At 43.6% G+C, this 26,825-nt stretch overlaps 1 protein-coding gene across 1 annotated transcript in view; it reads right to left on the reverse strand.

Moving 5' to 3' along the window:
* The window catches only part of SCAPER (S-phase cyclin A associated protein in the ER), a 211,624-nt gene that overhangs the window by 155,024 nt on the left and 29,775 nt on the right, over positions 1-26,825 (reverse strand). Inside the window, exons 6-11 of the mRNA XM_081925815.1 lie at positions 17,290-17,390; positions 12,914-13,030; positions 10,811-10,971; positions 4,623-4,885; positions 3,456-3,686; positions 2,244-2,414 (exon numbers count right to left, since the gene is read on the reverse strand). Coding sequence (XP_081781941.1) covers positions 2,244-2,414; positions 3,456-3,686; positions 4,623-4,885; positions 10,811-10,971; positions 12,914-13,030; positions 17,290-17,390 — 1,044 coding nt within the window. The remainder of the gene's footprint in view (positions 1-2,243; positions 2,415-3,455; positions 3,687-4,622; positions 4,886-10,810; positions 10,972-12,913; positions 13,031-17,289; positions 17,391-26,825) is intronic.

The raw sequence follows: 26,825 nt of genomic DNA on the forward strand, positions 1-26,825 counted from the left end.
TTTTCCTCCCACCACTAGGTCTACGTGCTGCGTCCACTTGGTTTATGACATTTGGATGATCACCTTCATCAATTTATAGACTCCTACCTTCAGGAGCACTGTCTCCCTCCCCCACATTAGTCAGTTTAAAGCCCTCCTGATGAGGTTTCTGAGATTTTTGGCAAAAACATTCCTTCCAACCGTTGTGAGGTGCAGCCCATCACTTGCCAGAAGTCCATCTTCAAGAAACTGCAGTCCGTGATCTAAGAATCCAAACCGTTCTTGTTTACACCATTTGCGAAGCCAGCTGTTCACTTCCACTATTTTTCCCTCTCTCCCTGGGCCACATCATTCAACTGGGAGGACAGATGAGATGACAATTTGTGCATTTAATTGCTTCAATTTCCTGCCCAGAGCCTCGTAGTCTCTTTTGATCTTCTGGAGGCTATTGCTTGCAGTGTCATTGGTTCCCACATGAACCAAAAGGAAGGGGTATTTGTCAGTGGGTTTTATGATTCCTTGCAGTCGTTCAGTTACATCTTGGATCTTAGCCCCGGGGAGACAGCACACTTCCCGAGACATCTTGTCAGGCCCACAGATCACTGCTTCTGTTCCCCTCAGTAGGGAATCCCCTATCACCACTACACGCCTCCTCTTAGGTCTGGTCGGGGTTCTTCCGTGAGCTGTCCATTCCAAGGTCGCCTGCACATTCCCTGAGGACTGACTTTGCTGCTCGTCTTCATATACCTGATCGACTGTAATGAGGGAGAGATCCTCAAATGGAGTCTGCTCTTCGTATTCCATGCTAGGGGAGAGGACCTCAAAGCGATTGTGTATTTCTAAACAATCAGAGCGAACCCTGGGCCTCCTGCTTCTTTGAGTCACATTTCTCCGTATATCTGGCTCCTGTGTTGGTGAACTAGCCTCCTTCTCAGGGGAGTCCCCTGTCTCCTCCTTGGTGGAGACGGTGTGCTCTGTTGCTTCCAAGAAGAGCTCCAGCTCTCTAATTCTTTGGAGCGTAGCTACACGTTCCTCCAGTTGCTGGACTTTGTCTTCTAAGAGGGCAATCAACATGCAATTGCTGCAGGTAAAGCTGCCTGCAACCTTTGATAAGATGGCAAACATTGCGCAGGAACCGCAGGCGACTGCAGCTGTTCCCTCACCCTCCATCTTGAGAACGTGTCGTTGGGGGTGACTACAGCGGTCCTCCATCATAAAAAGCATGAAGACAGGACAAATAACTCCCCCCCCCAAAAAAAACCTAGGTCTCCCCCAACAAACGTTTGAGACTAGCTCCCCTAAATCTAAAAGATGGATCAAACTGCCCTGCAAGCTCTGATAAGCCCCTCCCACAGCTAATCACCTGACTCAACAGAAACCCTGCCCCCTCTGACCTTTGCACAGGGAGAGCAGCTAATCAGCCACAAAGAAACTCACACACAAGAAAACCCTTTTTGCTCCTTCTTCAGCTGCTGCCCTGCAACCTCAGTACTCAGGCAGGTCTCTATGGGAAGTGGCGTTCCTGAGTCATATAGGGCTTTTAAGGTCAAGAAAGGCGTTTTCTTTAAAACATGTATTTTTACAATGTCCTATACTTACTAAGTTTTGGGGGAAAGCAATGGATTATATAAAATGTCACTGTATGGAAAAAGCTAGAAATTTCAGAGGATTATATTCTGACAACTGGACAATGGAAATGGATTCTCCGTGCCCTTACTATGGCCAAAAGACTGATATTGTTGCATTTAAACTGGAAAGATAAATATAGGGATCCATTTATTCAATGGATTGAAGATCTGTTTACACTTGCCACCTATGAGCGGATGGCTTATAAACTTGTCTTTGCATGGACAAGTATAATGAAAATTGGATCTCAGTGATAAAAACTGTGATAAAAACCTCAGTGATAAAAACTCAGTAGCTTAAAAATTGAAATTGTTAATTGTTAACAATTGCTATAGTGATATTATATATATTTCTTTTTTCCTTTTCTTGACTTCAAAAAACAAGTACCTTATATGCAAATATGATAATAACAACAACAACAACGATGATGATGAACAGAGCCTTCAACTGAGCCTGGAAACTAATTCCAGTCATGCTAGAACCTGTGTTACTTTTTTTTGCCTCCTTGGCACATCAGACAGTTACTTTGCTACAGTGAAAACTTTACAAATATGTAAAACTATTGTCAAATTCTAGCCTGTTTTGGGAATATTAACCTGATCCACTATAAATTATTTCTACACATGCAGAAAACTCACGGAAAAGTCACTGTCATTGTCTGTTTCAATGTTTATGTAATTGTTCTCCTCGGCTTCAATTTCTCTGGTTAACTGTTCTTCTTCCGCAATGGCACTTGCAATAGCCTCTTCGTTGGCCTTTTCCAGGCGATCTGCTAACTCCTCTTTTTTAGCAAGAACTTCAGCCATGGACTAAAGATGCAAAACCAAAATCAGAGTTCAGCTGGAAGCCTGAAAATACTTTACTGCTATGTAAATGGTTCTCCCATTCCAAGTGTCAACCTGATGGTATTTGACCATTCATATATCCAACTATCTGACTTTCTATTCCTCCCTTTCCCTCAGAGGTGGTACAGTGGTACCTTGGGTTACATACGCTTCAGGTTACAGACTCCGCTAACCCAGAAATAGTACCTCGGGTTAAGAACTTTACTTCAGGGTGAGAACAGAAATCACATGGCAGCGGGAGGCCCCATTAGCTAAAGTGGTACCTCAAGTTAAGAACAGTTTCAGGTTAAGAACGGACCTCCGGAACGAATTAAGTATGTAACCCGAGGTACCACTGTATATAACTGGAGTAGGTAAGGTAAAGGACCCCTGAATGGTTAAGTTCAGTCAAATTTGACTATGGGCTGGGGCGCTCATCTCTGCTTTCAGGCCGAGGGAGCCAGCGTTTGTCCACAGCAGCTGTTCCAGGTCATGTGGCCAGCAGGACTAAACCGCTTCTGGCGCACAGAATACCATGCCGAGTGCCAGAGTGCAGGGAAACACCTTCCCACCTATTTATCTACTCGTGCTGGTATGCTTTCGAACTGATAGGAGTAAGTAACTCGAGTAAGTAACTGCTTTCCTACATTTATACGTAGGCAGCATTTGTATTTGGCACCCCTTCTGGACCTTAAAAACAAAGAGATAAGATTTACCACCGGACCTGCTAAAAGCCAGCCAAACAGCTCTTCCTCTAGTTTCACTCCCAGGCCCTATCAGAAGTGCCACAAACGTTGCCGTTAGGAGCTTGCAGATGCACTGATGGCTCTGCTACCATCTTGGAGACGCTAGGGGATTGAACCTGTGAGCTCCCAGGCATCTCCTTTATCACTGCATTATATCCCCTCATACTTGACTAATACAGCTGAGTTAAAGAAGGGGAAGGTGGTAATTATTTACTACATGTCATTAAGTTTGGGGACTTGTTTTTAGAACAGATCCTCTTGCCCATCTGCAAGCGCTCACATTTGAAATATCTGCAGGGTCCATTTCTCTTTCAATCTTATTTTTTTCTGTTTGACTCCCTCCATCGCTCCTGGAATCAGTAGAGATTATTTCTTCCACCTGAAGACTTTTTGAAGTGTGTTCAGCCTCTAAGAGAACCACAGGCACTTCAGAAGATGGAAGTAGAGAACTACCTGGCAAACTGTTGCTCTTCTCAGAAATCTTGATGTCCTCAAGGACACGGGCTGCGAACTAATATGCAAGATAGACAGAAATTGATACTGAGCTTCCAAACACAACCGCACCCATACATTTGACCAAGAGCAAATTCTGCTTAAGGGATTTTGTCATTTCTACTCTGCGTAAGAGTTCATTGCTTAGCATAGCTTGAAATACTTTACACACTTGTAATAATTAAAATCAAGGTTTTCGGGTTTTTTACAAATACAGTCATACCTCATGTTGCGAACGCTGCGGGTTACGTCTTTTCAGGTTGCGTCCTGCGGCGACCCAGAAGTACCGGAAAGGGTTACTTCTGGTTTCGCCGCTCACGCATGCACAGACGCGCAAACCGACGTCACACGCATGCACAGAAGTGGCGAATCATGACCCGCGCGTTCACAGACATGGGTTGCGTTCCGTTCAGGTTGCGAATGGGGCTCCAGAACAGATCCCGTTCGTAACCAGAGGTACCACTGTGCTGAATTTTCTAAAAGCTGTTGGGGATGGTGATCTTTCAAGGAACATTATGTCAGGGATGAGTTAGAGTTAGAAGTTTCCAGTTTCCTAGAGGGAGAAAGGTTTCCCCAAGGGGGGAGGAGAGCAGTTAATCTAATAGAAGAGAGAGACAGGAACAACAGGGAGGGACCGGCTGTTCCCAGGGAAGGCAAGGGTTCAGTTCAGAAGCAGAACTCAGAAGGCATCTGAAATAAGTGACTCTGAGGAATAATAGTTAAAGATAAGAACCGTTTATAAGATTGTTTCTTAATACGCAATAAAAAGTTATAAAAGAACAAGAAGCGTTTGTGTGGTGATCTGAAGAGGACAACGACCAGTCCTAACACATTAGTTTATTAATCTCCAGCATTAATTTTCTTTTTATAGCAAGTACCTAATGCTTAATAATTTTACTTGCAACAGTTAGCTCTCAACATTCTTTTGAAAACAGTTCCCCTAAACTGCATGTACCTGAGTCCTTTCAGCAAGGGGGTGCTCAGACAGACAGCAAGAATCTTTGGGGGCAGGCTCTACAGTTTTAGATAGACTCTCTTCATTTAGCAAGGCCTTCTGCTTATTCTCTGGAGGTCGAAGAGCGACATTTTCTTTGTCGCTGTCATCCTTGAAGCGTGATAACTCTGTACATGAAGTTGGTTTTGTGGCCAAAGCAGAAGACTTGGATCTCACAGGTCTTCCACGATGGACTGTTTCCCATCCTTCAGCATCCCTTCGCTCTACATGGCACCATTAAAAAGCCAAGGAAGAAATCAAAAGCAAGACTGAGTACAAATATCTGAGCACACAGAAATCAGGAGTGAGGGACGAGGATGTTAGTCTGTGTCATGGAATCATAGAATTGTGGGGGACCCCCAAGGTCATCTAGCCCAACCCCATGAAATGCAGGAATCTTAACTAAAGCATCCAGGCCAGATGGCCATCCAAACTCTGCTTAAAAACCACCAAGGAAGGAGAGTCCACAACCTCCTGAGTCTTTATGACTAAATCAGTTCTGTTCCACTTCCACATAATTCCCAAAAAATTAAAATAAAAACTGCAGAAAAGCCGATATTTCGATTTTCCTAAAACACGTATACTTATAATATATCTTATCTTATAATATGCATTTTGATATTTTTGATCTGAAAATTGCATTGCAAAATCCAAAAAATAGCTATGGCTAATTAAATAGTCCTGTGGCCTTTTACTGTTACTGTAATGGTTTGTTACTGTGCTGTGCTTTTTTGCGTTTTTATATTATAAACCACCCTGTAATCCTCAGATGAAGGTAAGTATAGAATATTTATAGTATATAAATAAAATAAAAATATGTTCCAATCTGTGCATTAGTCCGGGGGGGGGGGGGGAGGTCCACTCATATTGAAATTCACAAAGAACTAACTCCTCAAATATTCCTGTCAGGAGGACGTTTTCTGGCAAAGGGATGTGCGTATCAAATACCTTAACTAGTTGACTTTCCTGCTCTGATTCTGCAAATGGAGCCACACAGCACTTACATTTGCATAGGCGCTATGAATTTTAAAAAGCAACAGAGAGAGGCCTGTGGCATCTTAAAGACTAAAAGAACTTTTACAGGGTAAGTTTGCATGGATTAGAGCCAACTGTGTCCGATATGTAAGAAGGGCCTCAGCTAAGTGGCAGAGGACGCCCTGAGCTCAGTCCCCGGCACCAGGCAGCAGAGCTGGGCAAGATCTTTCCACGCCAGAGACACTGGAGATCTGCTTCCAGAGTGGTGCATTCCAGCTGCTGCCGAACAAAAACTCCCATCACCCTGATCCTTGGCCATTCTGGCTGGAGCCGATAGGAGTCCAGCAGCACGTGGGGGGCACCACGTTGGCTACCCTGAGGTAGACAGGCTTGGGCTGGATTTGGCCCTTGGTCTAACTTAATAGGAGGCAACATGTGATTCTGAGCACTGCACATTAAAGGGGGGAAATGATTTAGCAATTCTAAATGCACCAACAGAAGCTGGCTTAAATTAAATTTAAAAGAAAACAATACTGGAGTGTAAAGTAACATGGGTTTTACCCTACTCAGATTACAAACAAATCTTTATCTCCAGGGGAATTTTACTCTTTAGGGCGAGCATGGTTTGTGTGACCTGGGGTGGAGGGGACTTTAAAGAGTATAAAGCACTATTTAAAAAGAAATGCTGTTTAAAAACTGGAACTCATCCATTAGGCAAGGATACTGCCAACACAAACATTAGAAAGTTATAAAATATAAAAACAATAAAAGAAAAATGGTCACAGGAGGCAAATTCGAATCAAAATTTAGTACCTAAAGAAAGCAAGATGTTAATTATGAATATTTGTTAATCCTACTTTTATATCTAAAAGGTTTTAAAGAAGCATTTCAATAAGAAATGAGAAGGATCTATAAAGAATAGCTATTCAGGCAGAATAACAAATCACACACAGGAAACTGATAAAAAGATTGTCATCCCGATTTGCAAGCAAAGGCTATTATAACATATAGAGTTTGAGTTATATAATCATTACTGTACGCTAAGTTTTCTCAAGGCTCCTCATGACCACAAAAAGATGCAAAGTCAAGTCAAAAAGCACTGAGAAGAAATATTATCTGTAGCAAGCTGCTCAAACATGGGGGCAGATGGGAAGGGCAAAGTGGAAAAGATTCGCCTTAAGGAAGAATTAAGAGACATAGTAAAGAGCAGTCACCAAATTGAGGGGATAAAGGAGCTGCCTTTAATGACAACCCCAAGCCCTGACTTCCCACCCTCTTTTTAACCAAATCATGTCCAGGGTAGCCTTCTAAAAACAGAGGCTATCGGGAAAGATGGAACCAGGGCCCCTCTGGACTCTATCCTGATAAAGATGGAGCTGTGTCATGGTCCAGGCTCCGCTTCAGAGAGAGGGACGGAACACCAAGAAGACAGAGAGGAGTAGGCTGTTGAACCACCACGGGGCACAGTCCGTAAAGCGGCAGAGAAAGAGGAGACCCAAGGGACAGTGAGGCAGACGGTCTGCTTCCCTCCTCCAATTCCACCCCAGAGGGCCTCCCTCCACTGCCAAGCCAAGCACAGTTGTCACTGGAGCAAATCCAGATCCATCTTGATCCAGGGCTACGTACACTTACATTATTGTACTTCAAGTAAAGCCAATGGCCCATCTAGTCTAGCATCCTGTTATCACAGTGGCTAAACAGATGGATGAGAGAAACCAGCATGCAGGGCCCGCCAACAGCAGCCTGGGACATAGCTATCATTTCGAGTTTACAATGCAGTTCTCAGATTAAAAAAAACAACCCAGTGCCCTCCAGGCATTGTTGGATTGCAACACCCATCATCTGCAGTTAGCATGGTCAATGGTCAGGGCTGATGGGAACTGCAGTTCACAACATCTGGAGGGCAGCATAAATAGGAAATATGCCTTTTAAAAATGGTGCTTTACATTACATGACTTAACAGGGTGTGCAGTTGGTGCCCTTAATACCAGACACACACTTTGAGGTTGGATGGGAGTCTCCATACTAAGACCACAAACTGAAACTAGAAAGGAGAAGGTTTTTGTTTTAGTTAAGTGTGGGGCACTTTATGGGCAAGCCCACACTGAGTATCACAAGCTGGATTGTGTTACATGCCCAGTTTTGTCAATGAATAATTCATTGGGGTATTCTGACAATTCTCTAGTCACATCTGAGCTTCCCACTCTCAGCTTCTTCTTGTATTACACTGAAGTGACAAACCATCTGTTATTGTAAGCCCCCACCACCCCACCTCCCAAAGCCACTTAGGCGTTATGCCTCCAACATCACTGCATCTGGAAGAACTGTCCTGCAACCCTATTAACAAGACTAGTGAGAAAAGGGCCCCTTTGCACTATGGTAAGCTGTCGGTTCCTGATATTAAAACATCTTTTTCAAAGAGATCTGTCACACTGAATGTTGTCCTCTACCATTAGTTAGCTCACACTCATTGAAATATTTTACTAGAACAAAGATAGCCAGCATGATGCTCACCAGATATTGTGGACTCACTCTCCACAGCCCTGACTACTGGTGGGGCTGAGGACAGGTGGAGTTTAACATCTGGAGGATACAACATTGGCTACCCTGATCTAAAGGACCTGTTTCAAGGCTACAAAAAATCACAACCTTACCAGCAGCTAGCAAATGTCACTGGTAATTGCAAAAGGGAAACAGACTCATTTCTTGCACTTCAGTCCACTCTAATAGGAGTTGGAGGTAGAACAAATAACTCTCAACCAACTTGACCATCTAGGGCAAGTGCTCTCTCACTACCTTAGTAGAGTTCTTTGAGTGTCAACAAGCATCAGACAGAGGTTTCCTTGGACTTTCAAAAGTCTTTCTACAAAGATTCCCAAGTAAGCTTAGGAGTCCAGGAACAGAGAGGAATAAGAGGACAAGTCCTATTATGGATAGGGAACAGGTCCACACAAGGGCAGGACCCCTAATTCAATAAGAGTTAAATACACAGGTTCTCAAAATGAGTTGGTTCCAAACAGTCTATATCTCAGTGAATTCTATATTGCTCCTAAATCCTAAACTGCTGCCTTCTGTTCATGTGAGGATTTTCTGAGGTCCAGTGTGACTCCTGTGCCCTGCTTCCTGATTAATGAAGTCCCTCCTCAGAGAGGAGTGTGAGGTAAGGAATGAGCTGCCTGGATGCATGTGCAAACACTACCCAATGGCTTCGGATCCCAGCCAAGAGGTTGTGATGTTCAAATCTCAAAACCCATGCTCTAGCTTGCTGTTATTATTTATTGTTTGTAAGCTGCTTTGTGATTCATTTGAATCAAAAGCGGCATAGAAATATAATGAATAAATCACTCAATCAATATTTGGTTCACTGTTGTTAAAATTTAAGTAGTACTTTTAAGATTACTTAAATGAATGACTTTTTTAAATGAATGGTGCTACATTTTTATTTTTTATCCAATAGCACCCAGAGAACCACGTTTTCCACCCTGTATGTAGAGTGTTCATATTAATATCAATAGAATTACTACTGAGTAGATATTGAATTATTAGATCACTAATAGAAGACAAATAAGGAATTAACCTGTTATGGAACTCCAGGCTCTCAGTACAAAATCCAGAGAAACTTTTAAAGCAAGAGAAACTACAGCTAGATAGGATTCCACCTGTACTCAAACAACATGTTATCCATTATCTCATTTAAACTTGTGTCTCTACAGGCACATGGTCTACCTATCGGCTTTTTCTTGAAAATATTAGCCAAACGCTGCTCTTGTGGGGTCACTTGTCTAAACTTGTGAAACTCAACACTTTTTGGGTTGTTTTTTTAATAGTGGTCCCTGATGCCCATGATGATGTATAAAGAGTCTATGAGAATTTTAAAACAAAGGGGGAACAAATCCAGTACTTTTTAATTACGTAAGAAAAAAACCCTTAATACTCTTCTAATTCTTTACATTTAGGTTAGTAGTCAGCAATGAAAAGAGCAAGGAAGCTTGTGGCACCTTAAAAACGAACAGATTTATTGTGGCACAAAATTGCACACACCAGCGTTCATGCCACAATAAATCTGTGAGTCCTTTAAGACTCTTACAGCAAAAACAAACTAACAAGCCTACCCCTCTGAAATAGTCAGATGGATTATTAAGCTATATCTTTTTAACTTGTCCAAACAAAAGAAATGCTTAGTTTTTAATGGATAAACATAAACAGTAACTCTTGGCACAAACACTGAGCAATGCAGCTCCAACTGTTGCTTCTTACAGGGCCAGCCTTGTATTTTCTTGCACCTGTCCCTGATAAATCACTATTTCCATTTTTGTATTTGGACAGTGTCTAGTTTATGTATGATCTTTGTCTACACTGACCAATTAACCCAGTTTTTCCAGTGACTGAAATTATTTTTGGAAAAAAATGAAACAAAATTGATAAATACAAACTAAACTAATAATAAAAATCATCAATACTAAACTAGTCTTCACCAATCTATGATTTCATGTTGGGGCTAATGAGAGCTGAAGTGCAAAACACCTGGAAGGCTGGACTTAAATAACACACAAAGGGCCTAAAGCCATTATGGAGCAGCATAAAATCAATAAGAAAATAGCACTTAACAGCACTTGTTAGCATGAGTTTCTAAAGCTGTCATTTCTCCAGGTTTGTCAGCTTCCACAGTATCTCTAGAACAGGGGTTCCCAAAATGTGGTGCGAGGACTGTCTGTGGCATGCTCAAATTAAATATTCATAGTTTTTTAATTGTAATTTTAATGCTTCTTTAATGTATTACTATTTGAATTCTATGAAATATATGTATTTTCTCATTTATATATATCACAACAATTATTGAACCACAATTTTAACATTTCCAACTTCAAAATGCTAATACAATGAAAGAAATAAAAGCAGCAATAAAAATACAATTAAGAATCATAGAGAATCTAGCACAGTGCACTGCAATTGTTATGTCTGGCAGGAAAATCATGAAATGGTCCACCAAGACCATCTGCAACTATCAAGTGGTTCATGAGGGTGAAAAGTTTGGAGACCACTGCTCTAGAAGTTAAATACCTAAGAAGTCGCATCCTGCTATGGATGCATCTTTGCCTCAAGTGCACATGCATATAAATGTATGCACGTGACCATAAGGTACATTACTAATCAGGCCACTTATAGACACTTGCCATTTCTCCGTGAAGTTTTCGGCACTGGTGTTGGTATGCATTTTTGTGCTGTTGCCATCTCTGAACTGGTAACCGTTGCTATATGGTTTGCTTTCACTTTGTCTGCCCAACTTACTCCCACTGGAGCCAGACGATTAGAAGTCACTGTTGCAGATGGTGTCCTAAGCAAAGAAAAAAGTCATACATCTAGCATTTTCATTAAGGACAGATTGATACCTTCCATGTATTCTTCGTCTCTCACTTTTTCAGTTCCTCGTGGTTTCTATTGGCTCAACCTAATCATTAATTATCCAAAGCACAAAAATCAACCGTTATTGCACTACTCAACACCACCAATTTAAAACCTGAACATATAAAGATGCAGTCACATGACTATTCTACCCAAATAGGTTGATTTTATCAAAGTGGGATCGATATAGAATACGTTTGTGGGAAATGGTCTAGAAACATGGCAAAACTAAATGCAGTGGTGCCCCGCAAGACGAATGCCTTGCAAGACGGAAAACCTGCTAGACGAAAGGGTTTTCCGTTTTGGAGGTGCTTCGCAAAACGAATTTCCTATGGGCTTGCTTCGCAAGATGAAAATGTCTTGCGTGTTCCTGCGGGTTTTTTTCCCTTCCCCCCCCCTTTTTCCCAAGCCGCTAAGCCACTTAACAGCTGATCCGCTAAGCCGCTTAACAGCTGATCCGCTAAGCCGCTTAACAGCTGATCCGCTAAGCCGCTTAACAGCTGATCCGCTAAGCCGCTTAACAGCTGATCCGCTAATCCGCTTATCAGCTAAGCCGCTAATCAGCTGATCCGCTAAGCCCGCTAAGCCGCTAATAGCGCTAATCTGCTAATGGTCTTGCTTTGCAAGACGAAAAAACCGCAAGACGAAGAGACTCACGGAACGGATTCTTTTCATCTTGCGAGGCACCACTGTGTTGAGCTTTGACAAAAGTATGTATGCTTTCACTCGTGTTGCCTCTTTCCATGAACTACTTTTCCATCTAGTTCTCCACAGCAAAATGACAACAAAGAGAGGCAAACGTCCTCTATTTCTTACACTGGAGCAAATTTCACATTTGGAACTTGCATCCCCAAAGGCTCTAGCATGAGTTTAGATGTGGATAAAGACAGTGATATTTATTTTTAATTGTAATGATTCCCTCTCATAGCAAACACATATGGTGAATGCTGAGAGAATGCTCAGAGGAACTGTAAGGTTTGCAGAGCAACAACTACAACAACAATAATTCCATTATGGGGGGTGGGGAAGGGACACAAACAGCCCAACAATGATTGGAACATACCGTATTTTTCGCACCATAGGGCGCACCGGACCATAGGGCGCACCCAGTTTTTTTGGGGGGGGAAATAAAGGGGAAAAAATTATTTCCCCCCCAGGTGCGGGGCTGGGGTGGGGGAAGCTAGAGCTTCCCCCGACCCCAGCCCTCAAACAGGCAGCTCTCCGCAAGCAGCGGGAGCGCTCCCGCTGCTTGCGGAGAGGTCCGCGAAGCCTGGACGCGCTGAGCTCAGCGCGCCCAGGCTTCGGCATGCAGGCACCTCTCCGCAAGCAGCGGGAACGCTCCCGCTGCTTGCGGAGAGGTCCGCGAAGCCTGGACGCGCTGAGCTCAGCGCGCCCAGGCTTCGGCATGCAGGCACCTCTCCGCAAGCAGCGGGAACGCTCCCGCTGCTTGCGGAGAGGTCCGCGAAGCCTGGACGCGCTGAGCTCAGCGCGCCCAGGCTTCGGCATGCAGGCACCTCTCCGCAAGCAGCGGGAGCCCAGCGCTGGGCTCCTGCTGCTTGCGGAGAGGTGTGCGAAGCCTGAAGAGCATGAGGGGTTGGTGCGCACTGACCCCTCTCACTCTCCAGGCTTCAGCGAAACCCTGCATTCGCACCATAGGACGCACACACATTTCCCCTTCATTTTTGGAGGGGAAAAAGTGCGTCCTATGGTGCGAAAAATACGGTAGTAGCTAAGCAGGAAGAGAAAAATAGAAAACTGATGCAAGTTAAGTTTAGTAATAAAAGCTACAGTGAGAAATCTATGCCAATGAACAGATCTTTTCAAAACATCTCTGTTTTCACTCTTGAAATAGGAAAGTGTTTCAGTTTCCATACCCAAAGTTCAGACTTCTTCGAGCGTTTGATGTTACACTTATTCTGTCAGTTGATGGGCTTGGAATCACATGGCGTCCTGGAGACATCTTCTTTACTTCCCATGCTAGTGAAGTAGGTCTGCAAGTTCAACGTGGAATACTAAGTAAAATCTAGGCACTGGTTTGCAGTTAAAGCCACAATGTTGGATGCCGTAAAAGGGCACAATGCAAGGCCTGCAGACTGCTTCTAGTGGTCTCCATGGAAGTGCTCTCAGACACCCTCCTTGGTGCATGAGTTTATCCCTGATAATTGCCACATATGGAGAGTTCAGGGGTGGGCTAGATGAGCCTCGTGGTCCCTTTCTATTCTATTCTATTCTATTCGTCTGTCTAATCCACTCTCTTGCTTAGAGCAGTAAAAGCCAGATGCTTGTGGGAAAGCCCATCGTGGGTGTTGGGGAAGGGCCCACACTCACCACCAACACAGCTTTAAGAGGCTCCAGCGAGGCCTCAGGACACTGATACTGCTGCTGCTGCAAATGTCAAAAATGTTTTTACATATTTTAAAATGTTTTAAAAGCATTTTTACTTTCTTGCACCACTGTGAACGATGGTTTTTATTTATGTATTTTTATTTTATTTTATTTTTGTTTGGGGTTGGATAAATGTTGAGTGGGGTGGGGATTAGTTTTATTTTAGTATAACTGTTTTTGGCTTTGTTTTGCTTTTACTATTTTGTTAGGCCATTGTAAAGTCTGTATTTTGCTTTTTAAGGAGAAAGGGTCAGGGCTGCCTGGGAGTGGGCCTCAGCTAACAGAATGGCTGCGGCGGATTCCACAGGGGCAGAAGCACCAGGACACCCAATCTCAGTGATCACGGGCAGGAGGAGGAGCTATGCTAAGACCAGACCATGTCATTACCGAGGAGGCAGGTTTAGTTGTTATCTGAGGACTATCCCTGCCTCCGGGTCTGGTCCTGACCGGAAGGATACGGGAATCAGCAGGGGAAACCCACATGGCCTGAAAGTGTTGCTGTGCAATGCCAGGTCAGTGATTCATAAGACCACTGCCATCCACGACCTGATTGTGGATGGAGGATTTGACCTGGCATATGTGACAGAGACTTGGTTGGATGAAGCAGATGGGCCTGTCCTTGCTGCTGCTTGTCCACCAGGTTTCTCTTACACACGTCAACCCAGGTCATTGGGCGGGGAGGGGGGGTTGCAGTGATTTTTAGGAAGTCATTAGTTTGCACCAGGCGTCCTATTGGGAAGACCCAGTTTTCTGAGTGCATGGTCTGGAAGTTGGGCAATAGGGGCAGTACAGGATTCCTTTTGGTGTACCAACCTCCCCGCTGCGCCAAGGATTCCCTGCCCGAGCTGCTTCAGGTCATGGCAGATGTTCTCCTGGAGACACCTAGCTTGGTTGTCCTAGGGGATTTTAACATCCATGCCAACACAGCCTTACAAGGGACCACTTGGGACTTCATGGGAAACATGGCCTCCATGGGGCTGTCCCTGAATAAGTTTGGCTCAACTCATAGCCGCGGACATGCCTTAGACCTGGTGTTCACCTCTATGGATGTTGCTGATCTGACATTAAGTAAAAGTGAAACAAAAGAAGTGCCATGGTCAGATCACTTCCTGGTGCAACTGGACTTCTCCACGACCCTTCCCCTCTGCAGGGAGGGGGGACCGATTTGGATGGTCCGCCCCCGCCACTTAATGGATCCAAATGGTTTCCAGGGTGTGGTAGGAGATGTTTTATCCCTTGTTGATGGTTTCCAGGGAGTGGTAGGGGATGTTTTATCCCATATTGATGGCCTTTCAACTGATTCCCTGGTGGCCCGCTGGAATACGGAGTTAACCAGGGATACTGACTGTCTGGCTCCGAAGTGCCCTCTCCAATTGCATGGAGCCCGGACAGCCCTGTGGTTTTCCCCGGAGCTGAGGGGATGAAACAATCGTTGAGACGGCTAGAGCGCTGGTGGCGGAAAACTCACTCTGAATCAGACACGGGTTAGAGCTCAACGTTGAGCCTACTAAGTGGCAATGGCAACAGCGAAGAGGACTTTCTTCGCCGCTTCTATTGCATCTGCAGAAAACAGCAGCAGGAGACTCTTTCAGGTGGTTCGTAATCTATCACAGCTGTCCATGGAGGCACAGGTTAATTCTGTGTCCAGGGTGGCTGCCTATCAGCTCCATCTGGTACACTCTTGCCAGAGTGGTGCATGCTCTAGTTATCTCCCGCTTGGACTACTGCAATGTGCTCTACGTGGAGCTACCTTTGAAGGTGACCCGGAAACTGCAATTAATCCAGAATGCGGCAGCCAGACTGGTGACTGGGAGTGGCCGCCGGGACCACATAATACCGGTCCTGAGAGATCTGCATTGGCTCCCAGTATGTTTCCGAGCACGATTCAAAGTGTTAGTGCTGACCTTTAAAGCCCTAAACGGCCTCAGTCCTGTATACCTGAAGGAGCGTCCCCATCGTTCAGTCCGGACACTGAGATCCAGTGCCGAGGGCCTTCTGGCGGTTCCCTCATTGCGAGAAGTGAGGTTACAGGGAACCAGACAGAGGGCCTTCTCGGTAGTGGCACCCGCCCCTTCAGATGTGAAGGAAATAAGCAGCTATCTTCTCTTTAAAAGACATCTGATGGCAGCCCTGTTTAGGGAAGTTTTTAATATTTAATGCTGTATTGTTTTTAACACTTGATTGGAAGCCGCCCAGAGTGGCTGGGAAAACTCAGCCAGATGGGCAGGGTATAAATAATAAATTATCATCATCATCATCATCATCATCATCATCATCATAGGAGGAAGGCAATGAAGATGCCTGTTGTTTGCCCCTCCAGCAGCTGGAATTCAGAGGTTTAAGATTATGAAATCTGGATGTTTCATTCAGCAGAGGCAATTGACAGAACTATCCTCCATGAACTAATTGAATCCCCTTGGTTGAGCTAGGAGACAAATGGTAATTAAAACTTTAGAAGCATATAAATCAAACACACACAAGGCATAGCATCAATTTGAATGAATGAATGAATGCATGAGAAAAACTCCTTTAAAACTGAACCCTGCTGGAATGGAATAGCTATATATAGGGGAAATGTTTCTTTTAGGTGATGGTCTCAAATTCAAACACTCATATGGCTGATGCTTCTTTCTGTTGAATAATAATTTTGATCTAGAATCTACATGATACAGAAGATGAAGTTGCATGAGCAAGAGCCTCAGATGAATTTGGGAAGGGGCAGGTGGAGATCAGAGGACTCCATTATACAGAACCATCGTAACATTAGCGTTAAAAATGGCCAGAGAGAAATGGTTTACACAATCCTGGCTTACAAACCACAATACATCTGCATACAGCTCCTTTACTCCACACTTCACATAAACAAGAAAATAAACCAGGAACCCACAGTTAACCATAACTGTGCATAGAGTTTGGTTCAGATATAACAGCCAAACCATGGCTTGGGTTTCAGGGTTGTGCCTTGAAGTGCTATGCACCATCTTCCCCACTTGCACTGAGTTGCATCTCCCTCACTTCTGGTTCAACGTAACAATAGGTTTGCAGTAATCTCAGATCAAACAAACTTAGTGTGAACAAACTGCAGCTTGCCTCCAGATCTAGTTAAAATATGACTTCCCATTCTAGTTTAGATGCAAACTATGGTTTACAATAATAATTGTTTACCTGATTTCAAACTACAGCTATTACAAATGAGGAAGGGAATTGAAGCACACACAGAGAAAGGAGTGCACAAGACTGACGGCCGAACTCTGGTTAGGCCACAACATGCTAGCATTTGGGAGACTATCTGAAACAAAGTGCCTGCCATATAGAGAACAAGCATAATAAAAACAACAACAACAACAACTGCTGCTGCTGCTATTATTATTATTATTATTATTATTATTATTATTATTATTATTATTATACCCCACCCATCTGGCTGGGTTTCCCAAGCACTCTGGGAGGCTCCCAGCAAAATATAAAAAACATAATAAAACATCAAACATTAAAAACCTCCCTGATCAGGGCTGCCTTCAGAGGTCTTTTAAATGTTGTTGTTTTTTATATTTCCTTGACAACTGATGGGAGGGCATTCCATTAGGAGGGTGCTACTGCCAAGAAGGCCCTCTGCCTGGTTCCCTGTAACTTCACTTCCCACAGTGAGGGAACCACCAGAAGACCCTCGGAGGAGGACCTCCGTGTCCAGGCTAAATGATGGGGGTGAAGATGTTCCTTCAGGAGCACAGGGCAAGGGCTGTTTAGGGCTTTAAAGGTCAGCACCAACACCTTGAATTGTGCTCGGAAACATACTTGAAGCCAGTAAAGATCCTTTAGGACCAGTGTTATCTGGAAAGTTATATGGAAATATTTTTCCAATTACCTGCTCTGGGCATCAGCCTTCTCCAGCTTTTCTTGAAGCTGTATCCAATCAATCAAAGCCTTGAAATCTCGTACATAGTTGTCTAGCATCATTAACACCTCCTACAACATAAATTTATCAAAGGAACATATCATATACAAACCAAGAATAGAAATGAAATAGAACAAACAAGGATCAACCCAGAAAAAAACTGTTTTTAAAACAGTACTTATTCTGTATAATATTTCACCAGCTACGGTATATCTAGTTTGGCAGAACACACCTGATTTCCATTGTTTTGCAGCCTTTGGAGACAAGGCATTTATTGAAGTTAAGAGAACAATGACAGTATTTTGGAGTTGGTGAAGCTTATCACGTAATTCCCAGGAAGATGCAACAATAAGGAATAGTAGAAGGTGCAACAGCAGCAGGGCTGGTTGGCGTGGTGGTGGTGTATAGGTCACCAGTGGCTCCCTATGCAGGCATGGGCTTTAGCAAATGCTCATCAATGCTGATTCCGACTCCAGCTCTCACTTCAATACTTAAAGGCCAAGTTCACATATTATGAGCCTAGGAAGCTGCCTTATACTGGTCCATCTAGCACTATACCGTTACCATGGACTGATAGCAGTTCTCCAAGGTTTCAAACTGGGTTTCTCCCAGCCCTACTGGGAGCTGCTGGGCATTGGACCTGGGACCTTGGGCATTCATGTGCTCTACTACTGAGCTTGAGCCCTTCCCAAAGATTAATGGGTTTAGCCACCCTTGACTCTGAAACCAGTGACAATGGTACAGAAAATAAGACAGTTCAACAACAACAACAACAATAATAATAATAATAATAGAACAATAGCCATAATACATTACAATGAAGTTTAGATGCATACAAAATATATTCAATAAGTCAATTAACAGTGTCCAATGACACCATCATTATGTCCAGCTTAAGCAATCCATTCAGTAGTTCATACTAAGAGACCTAATTTGCCCAAGTCAACAGAGCAGAAAAAGAGGAATGATTTTTTAAAAACTGAATTCCCTTAACAGCAGACTCCAAGCAAGCCAGACTGCTATACCACTATATCAAAAATACAACCAAAAATGTCCAACTGAAAGCCCCATTTTTGCTACAAGAAGGTCTGCTATGGGCAATAAAGTTCAATTTAAAGGCTGCAATTTACACTATTAAGAGAGAGAAGGAGAAAAAGTTCTGCCAGAATTATACTAATTCTCATATTCTGAAGAGTGCCATTTTGTATCCGTGTGTGTTCTTCTTCCTATGGAAAAAAAGGGGGCTCCCAAAGAGGAGAGGGAGTACAACAGCCCTGGAGCTACCATATAAATTTCCTCTTCCATGGAGAGCAATGAGAGGCAAAATTCGAAAGAAACAAAAATCTGAAAAACCAAACTATAGGCCTATGGAAGAAGAAACAAAGGTGTGGAAAAATGCTTCCCCCACCCTTTCTACTTTGCCAGCGTGAGCCCAGTTGACTTCGGATTTGGTGATTTCACCACCTTAGGGTTACCATGTGCTCTGCTCTACACAGGAAAGTCCTCTATTTGAAGGGACTCTCTATTTGAGGGATGTCAAAAAATCATGACGGAAGGAGAGTTGGTGGCCCTCGAAGTTGCGCCTGGTCAGCAGAGTTTGCAGGCATCTCCACCATGGCGAGATGTACTATATTTCTATTTAAATTATAGCTATTATTTCCAAATTTGTGTCTATGCATATGTTACTATATGCAGTTTTAATGCAAATTAACGTAATCATCTATCCTCTGCTTTGCTGAGGCAAGTTTTTGTTGGTAACATGCAACTGGCCACCCTCTCTTTAGCTGATTAATTATGAAGAGAGGTGCTGAGAGTTTAGGTCACACTTCATTATTCTGAAGAAGCTGTATCCATTCTGCCAAGATGGTGTAATAGGGAATAAAAAGAGAGACTATTAAAGATGGCCTTCCCTGCCAAAAACTGAGCGGCAGATTTTGTTTATTAAATTGTAAAACACCTCCAGCTTCTCTTCCATGTCTAAAAAAAGTACAGAGAATTAAATTTATGGGATCCATTGCCACAACATCACAATCCGATTTCCAACTCCCTTTTTATTTAAAGGTGCTGAATCCTGGACAGTAGCGTAAAGGAGATCAGCTTCATGTTAATTTAAAAGGCAACCAGATAAATTCATGGAGGATCTATCAAATGGCAGCTATCCATTACGTTAAAATTGACATGTGGGCTGCTTATGTGAACTCGCATTTAATTTCAGAAGGAAGTATGATTGTATTTTCAGTGTAAGTTGACAGTCTGTGTTGTGTTGTTGCCTCTCCTTTATGAAGAAAAAAACTTGGTTTTGTGTGTGTGTTTTCCTTCTTAAATTTGCCACTGAATATCAGCTGCTGGGAAGTGTCAATCTGCCTGGGAGGGCTATTACCACCATGCCCTTGCTGGAGGACCTCTGACTGGCCACTGCACAAAGCAGGAGGGTGGACCCAGAACAGCTCTTTTAATAAAAGTACATTTGCATCAATTATTTGTTTAAAAAAGAGATGATTAATACACTAAATCTTTAAATCAGCTGGAAGAAGTAGCTCTAATAAGAACTTTTCCTTTTCCTTTTTAAAGGGAAAGGTGGACACAATAGATAGTTGTTTGCAGTGCCAAGTCAGCAGGTAGTAAGACATGTTCCACAAAATGAAATATTAGAGCTGGCATCCAGTCGCAACCCTGCCAATGGCAGATCAAGCCTTCTTCTCTTTCAGGTGGCCACAGATGGGAGCGCAGGCCACAAGAAGCAACTTGCCCAGAGAACATGGCTAAGAAATGAACTCTCAACCTGAAGATTTGCCCGTTCCTAAACAGCCACTTAACTTGAAAACATGACATTTTGTTTCAAGAGATGCCTGCCATGCAGAAATTACAGTTAATGGCTTAAAGGAGCCTATTTCAAGAAATGCGTAGCTCTGCTGTTATCCAAAATTATCAGAGCAAGCACCATGCAGCTGTAATCTGAATCCTGTTTTATGAACAAGGGAATACAAACAAGACAAGCAGCTGGAGCGGCCCCATATCCACTGATGCACATCTTTCTCCCTAAAGCTATGAAGGCCATTTTGTCCATCAGGAGGCAGCCGAACAAAAGTGGCTCTGAGAGCGCTGTTACAGGCAGGCACCCAGATAACTACATATAGATGTACAGCTAAAATTACCAATTAGTTTACCAATTGGCTGCAACGGATTCGATTGGTTTGTAATTAATTCTAGTTACTGGCGCACACAGCAGGATGGTTGGCGCCATCCCTTTTGTCCTACTGACACACAATCCTTGCGCACAGGGCCCTGGGGTCTTGGCCATCAATACAGCTCTCCAGTTCACCCACAGTCATGAGTGCAGCAAATATACCCTACAGTGCTGAAGCAGTGGAAATATGTACCACTTGAAAAGGTGCTGACAAAAAAGGAAAGTCTGTTTCTGTGCTATAGCCATGATCATTTAAAAATCCCATTATTTTTCAAGGGCAAGTGCATCCCTACAGCAATTTTTAGGGGGAGAAAACTTGATTTATAGGAGCTGAGGAGATGGGGTTGTATTTATGAAGCTGGCTATTAACAGTACAACTCCATGCATGTATGCTCAGAAGTCAGCCCCACAGAGCTCAATGGGGCTCAGTCCCAAGTAAACAGCTAAACCATGGTTTCATGTTACAAGGACAAGCCTGGGTGAACTTTGGGCTTTTGAGATCCCCTTTCCCTTCTCCTCATCCAACAGGAACACAGGGAAACTTGGAAGCTTCTACTTTCACTTTTGATTAACCATCGCTGATTAATCACAGCTTAGTGTAATGCTCAACCTAAAGTGTGCTTAATCTTAGCTAAGAAAACAAGCCAGCTTCATAAACCACAGTTTGACCTGATGAATACATCTGTAAGCTGCGGTTAGTTTACAAAGGAAGAAAAGGTTTAGGACCTTTCCTTGTGGCCATGCCAGATGAGAGAGGGAAGCACACAAGCCCAAGGCCTACACAGACATGTTCTTGCAACATTAAACCATGTTTTAGTGGTACATGCAAATACAGCCAGAGGGTTGAATCCAACTTGTGCAATGGAACTTCCACCTCCTCTCCTGCAGTCCTCCCTGATGTATGCTCAAAATCTGCTACAGAGGGTTGGGCGACCAGACCAGGGTAAGGAAAGTTCTGCTGCATGAGTAAAACTCCACATTCTAAAGTTGCCATATGCCCTCTTTTTCCAGGACACATCCTCCTTTTCATGGACAGAGTCATCATACTGATCCATGGTTAAAAGTGGAAGTCACCAAATGTGTCCTCTTTTTTGCTCTTCAAAATATGGCAACCCTAGTTCTGCACTTAGGCAGAAAGAACAAATACACAAATATAAGAAGGGGGACACCTGCCTATTAGCAATCCATGTGAAAAGGATCTAGGGGTCTCAGTGGACCACAAGCTTAATATGTGTCAACAGTGTGATGTAGCAGGGGGGGAAAGCTAATGCTATTCTAGGCTGCATCAACAGAAGTACAGAAGTACCTCATGTTATGTTTGCTTCATGATTTTTTTCAGGTTGCATCCCGCGGCAACCCGGAAGTACCGGAAAGGGTTACTTCCGGGTTTCGCCGCTCACGCATAAGTGCTAAATCGCGCATGTGCACAAGACCAAATTGTGCCGCACCCCTGCGCAGATATGGCACTTCAGGTTGCGTGCTTTTCATGTTGCGAACGGGCCTCCGGAATGGATGCCATTCGCAACCAGAGGTACCACTGTATAGTGTCCAGATCAAGGGAAAAATATTCTGCCTTGGTCAGACCACACCTGGAATACTGTGTCCAATTCTGGGCACCACAAATTAGACAGATGTTGACAAGCTGGAACGTGTGCAGAGGAAGGTGACCAATATGATCAAGGGTCGGGAAACCAAGCCTTCTGAGGATTGGTTGATGGAGCTGGGAATGTTTAGCCATACCCAGATATGATAGCCATTTTCAAATATCTCAAGGTCGGTCACATGGAAGAGGGAGCAAGATGGTTTTCTCTTGCTCTGGGGGATAGAACTCGAACTTGGCTTGAAGTTACAAGAAAGTAGATTCAGACTAAGCACCAGGAAGAACTTTCTGACAGTATGAGCTGTTCAACAGTGGAATGGTCTTCCTTGGGAGGTGGTGGACTTTCCTTCCTTGGAGGTTTTTGAATAGAGGCTGGATGGCCACCTGTCCTGGATGCTTTAGCTAGGATTCCTGCATTGTAAGGGGTTGGACTAGATGTCCCTTGGGGTCCATTCCAACTCTACAAGTCTATGATATGTTAGCCATCTTCAATATCTAATGCGCTGTCACATGGAAGATGGAGCAATCTGGCTTTGTCCTGCTCCAGAGGGAAGGTCCTGTTGAAGTCATAAGAAAGGAGATTCTGACTAAACATCAGGAAGAGCTTTCTGGGCGAAAGAGCTGTTTAATAGTAGAAGGGACTCCCTCGGAAGGTGGTGGACTTTTCTTCCTTGGGAGTTTTTAAGCAGAGATTGGATGGCCATCTATCACAGATGCTTTAGTTGAGCTTTCTGTATTGCAGGGGGTTGGACTAGATTACTCTGTAGATCCCTTACAATTCTATGATTCTGTGAGTCTGATTCTTAAGCTTCAAAGTTTCATACAGTATTTTCAAAACAGTTCTACAGATTAAAAGGTAAAGTTAACGGAAACGGTAAAGGACCCCTGGACAGTTAAGTCCAGTCAAAGGCGATTATGGGGTTGTGGCACTCATCTCGCTTCAGGCCGAGGGAGCTGGCATTTGTCCGCAGACAGCTTTTCTGGGTCATGTGGCCAGCAGGACTAAACTGCTTCCGGCACAACGGAACATTGTGACGGAAACCAGAGCGCACAGAGACGCCGTTTACCTTCCCACCGCAGGAGTACCTATTTTTTTTTTTTAATATAATTTTTATTAAGATTTTCCAAATTAAAAACAAATTAGATCCAATTCATACACTTTCTTCCAAAACCAAAGCTAGGACTTCCCCTTCCCGCCCCCAATTGCGTTCCAAATCTTCCGAATAAGCAATTAAATTCAACAAGTTTTTATCCCATGACTCACTTAACATCAATAACCCAATTTTTCCAAATTCCCATCCCCTAAGATCGATTTTTTCCCTTCCACGAGTTCCCCCTTTCAAAATTTTATAAAAAAAGAAAAAAAGATATAAAGATAAAAAAATAATTTTACAACCTTTGGATTCCAAATTTCCCTCCCCCCTTTCTCTGTTGTGTTCCTTCTATCCCTTCATCCTAATGTCTTCCTGAAGTTCCTACCCACTTAATCCATGTCCCTCTAGTAGTTTGCCAGTCATATTTAATTACAAATGTCCAATCTTGGAAGGAGTCTGTCTCAAAAAGGGGCCCATTTTTTCTATCCAGATTTTTATATCCAGGAGTAAAAAACTCCCATTTAATTTCCATAAGCTTGTCAAATCTGGATGTCCCAAATGTTCCCAATTCTGTCCAGTTCATGATGTTTCCATATTCTTGTCATTCTCTCTCCTCCTTCTGTTTCCCTGTTTTCCCGCAAAAATGTTCTTTTTCCATGACCTTCTTATTTTCTGCAGAGGCTTGTTGTTCAGAAGCAAAACATTATGTCATGTCCCTTTCGTTTTCCAACTAAAGAATCCATTGTTTCCTGTAGTTTGTAGCCCTCTGTAGACAAAACAATGTTCCATTTCTGCAGTTCCCAAGAGATTAAAAGTTACAACTGTTCAGGTTTCCTGAGAAAAACACATGCAATGTCGCTCAGCTCCTCTAGGTGGATCGCAGTAACTATGTTCCCTTCCAGATCGAATCCATTAGTCCAAATAGTTTGTAAATCCTTATTTGAAACAATTTGTATACAATTTAAAACAAATGTAACCGGCAAAGTCCTCAAAGCAAAGTCTCTGCTTTATTCTTCCGTTTTGACAGCCTTTGACAGCTGTCAAAACTCCCGATGCTCTTCCCCAGGTAGTTTCGCGGATCACTCCAGGGATTCCGGGGGGGGGGGGGTTGTTTTTTTAATACAAATTCCACTTTTCTCCTCCAGCACAGTCTTATAATTTTCCCTCGCGAAGTTGCTAATTCATGAAGATAGAGATACGCTCGATCTTAGTCGTTAAGTCCTTTGTTTTGGCTCTTCTACAATTAAGGGGTAGGCTGACTTCCTTTTTTCCACCTCCCCCGTTCGCTCCAGATTTTAAAAATTTATCCCTCTTTTTTAATCCATAGTCCAATTACTCACGGGTTCTTCTTTTAGGTCCAAATTTTCAATAGAAGAAGTCAGCGCTCTCCGCCGGATGGCATGCGGCTTCGCTCGGCAGGGATAGCAGAGAACTCAAAGCACCACGCTTCTCCCCGGCGCCCGATCCGTAGCCTTTAAAAAGGCTCCTTCACGAGCCGGGAGGGCGCTAACGGTGCCAGCCGAGTCTCCATGTCCACGGCCTCACTCTGGCCGTGGTTTTTGAGGGTCCCCGCATCGCCGGTGCGGTAGGACCCAGCCCCTGCCGAGCAGGCTCCCTCCGGAGCTCGGAGGGAGCCCGCCATTCGGCGATGGCGCCGACCCGGAAGTCCCCCACCGCAGGAGTACCTATTAATCTACTTGCACTGGCATGCTTTCGAACTGCTAGGTTGGCAAGAGCTGGGACAGAGCAACGGGAGCTCACCCCGTTGCAGGGATTCGAACTGCCGACCTTTTGATCAGCAAGCCCAAGAGGCTCAGTGGTTTAGACCACAGCCCAACCCGCTATCCACTTGAGTAGAATACCTCCATTTGCTAGTTTCTCTTGTATGGCTTCTGTGTAGTTTATAAAATATGTATGATTGCTCTGTAAAACTGCTAGACTTAATTTAAGCTACATTTAAGGGGGAAAAACCAAAAATGTCAACTGCTAAAAAGAGCATTGATGTGGAATGCCACCAATGTAAAGTAACTTGGGAGAAGCCCTGAACAAATCTCATGTATTTTGTCTCCCTATCCCACTCATCTGCCTCGGACACCTCAACAAATGCAGGAGAAGAAACAAGACTGTAACAAGGCTGCAACTCTGTACACAACAATTCCTGTTTAAGTCTATGGAGGTTGGATAGCGAGAGAAAGCCCAGATCCCCTGAGAACTTAGTAATTTGATTCTTGTCTCTATACTGAAATATTCATTCATTCAGTTCTGTGTGGGCTAGCACTGAAAAAGCAATGCTGGTGTCTAGGAATAACTTGCCAAAGGCTCCTGAATAAGTTTAGAAGTCATGAAATAAGAGGAGAGGTCCTCATATGCATCAGTAACTAGCTAAAAAACAGGATGCAGAGAGTAGGAATAAAGGGGCAGTTTCCCCACTGATAGAAAGTGGATTTCTTCCACAGATTAGTATTAGGACTTGTGCTTTTAAATTTGTCCATTAATCATCTAGAGTTAGAGGTGAAAGTGTGCTAGCCAAATTTGATTATGCTACCAAATTGTTCAAGGTGGTTAAAACAAAAAGGGATTGAAGGCACTCCAAAATACTCTCTTCAAAATTGGTTAACAGACAGTAAAAGCAAATGCAATTCAATGTTAGCAAATGTACACTGCTGCACATTGAGGCAATTTAAAAAAATAGAACAGATGCTAAATGGAATCTGAAACACAGGTGACTGAAATGTTGACTTAAGAGAGCAGTAGCTGTGAAAAAGGTGAATGCCGTGCTAGGAATAATTAGGAAAGGGACTGAGCCCCACACTGACAATACTATAATGACACTATATCTATGGTAAAGACACACTTGGAATACAGTAGTACCTTGGGTTAAGTACTTAATTCGTTCCGGAGATCTGTTCTTAACCTGAAACTGTTCTTAACCTGAAGCACCACTTTAGCTAATGGGGCCTCCTGCTGCTGCCACGCCGCCGGAGCACGATTTCTGCTCTCATCCTGAAGCAAAGTTCTTAACCCGAGGTACTATTTCTGGGTTAGCGGAGTCTGTAACCTGAAGCGTATGTAACCCGAGGTACAACTGTACTGGTTACAGTATTCAGAAAAGAGACTATGGAGCTGTATCTTTTTGAGAAAAGGTTGGGGAAAGTGCATAGAACATGAAGCCTATTGCCTATGTTCTACCACCCCTGCTGGAAGCAAGGAGCCTCTGAATATGAGTGCTGGGATTCACATATGGGGAGAATGCGGCTGCAATGGAGTCCTGCATGCAGGCTCCCCTTATGCATCTGGTTGGCCACAGTGAGAAGAGGAAGCTGGACTAGATGGGACTTTGGCCTAATCCAGAAGGGCTCTTCTTGTGACCATTGCCAGCCCTGTACATGTGCAACTCTAGCAGAATTACATCCGTAACGGCTTAGATTTAGAACTGCTGCCAGTTCATACAACACTGCCTTACATGTCAGATTAGTAGCCCATCTGTCTTAGTCTTGTCCTTTCCAGAGTGGAGCCCCTTTTCCTGTCAGGGGCTGCAATTCCTTGGGTTTAATCTGTTGGGGGCTGCGGACCAAGGAGGGATAATACCGGCTTCCCCATCCTTGCCACTCTCATGACATTTGGG

Source organism: Podarcis melisellensis (assembly GCF_964234715.1).
Source record: "Podarcis melisellensis genome assembly, chromosome: 9".
Lineage (NCBI taxonomy): Eukaryota > Metazoa > Chordata > Lepidosauria > Squamata > Lacertidae > Podarcis > Podarcis melisellensis.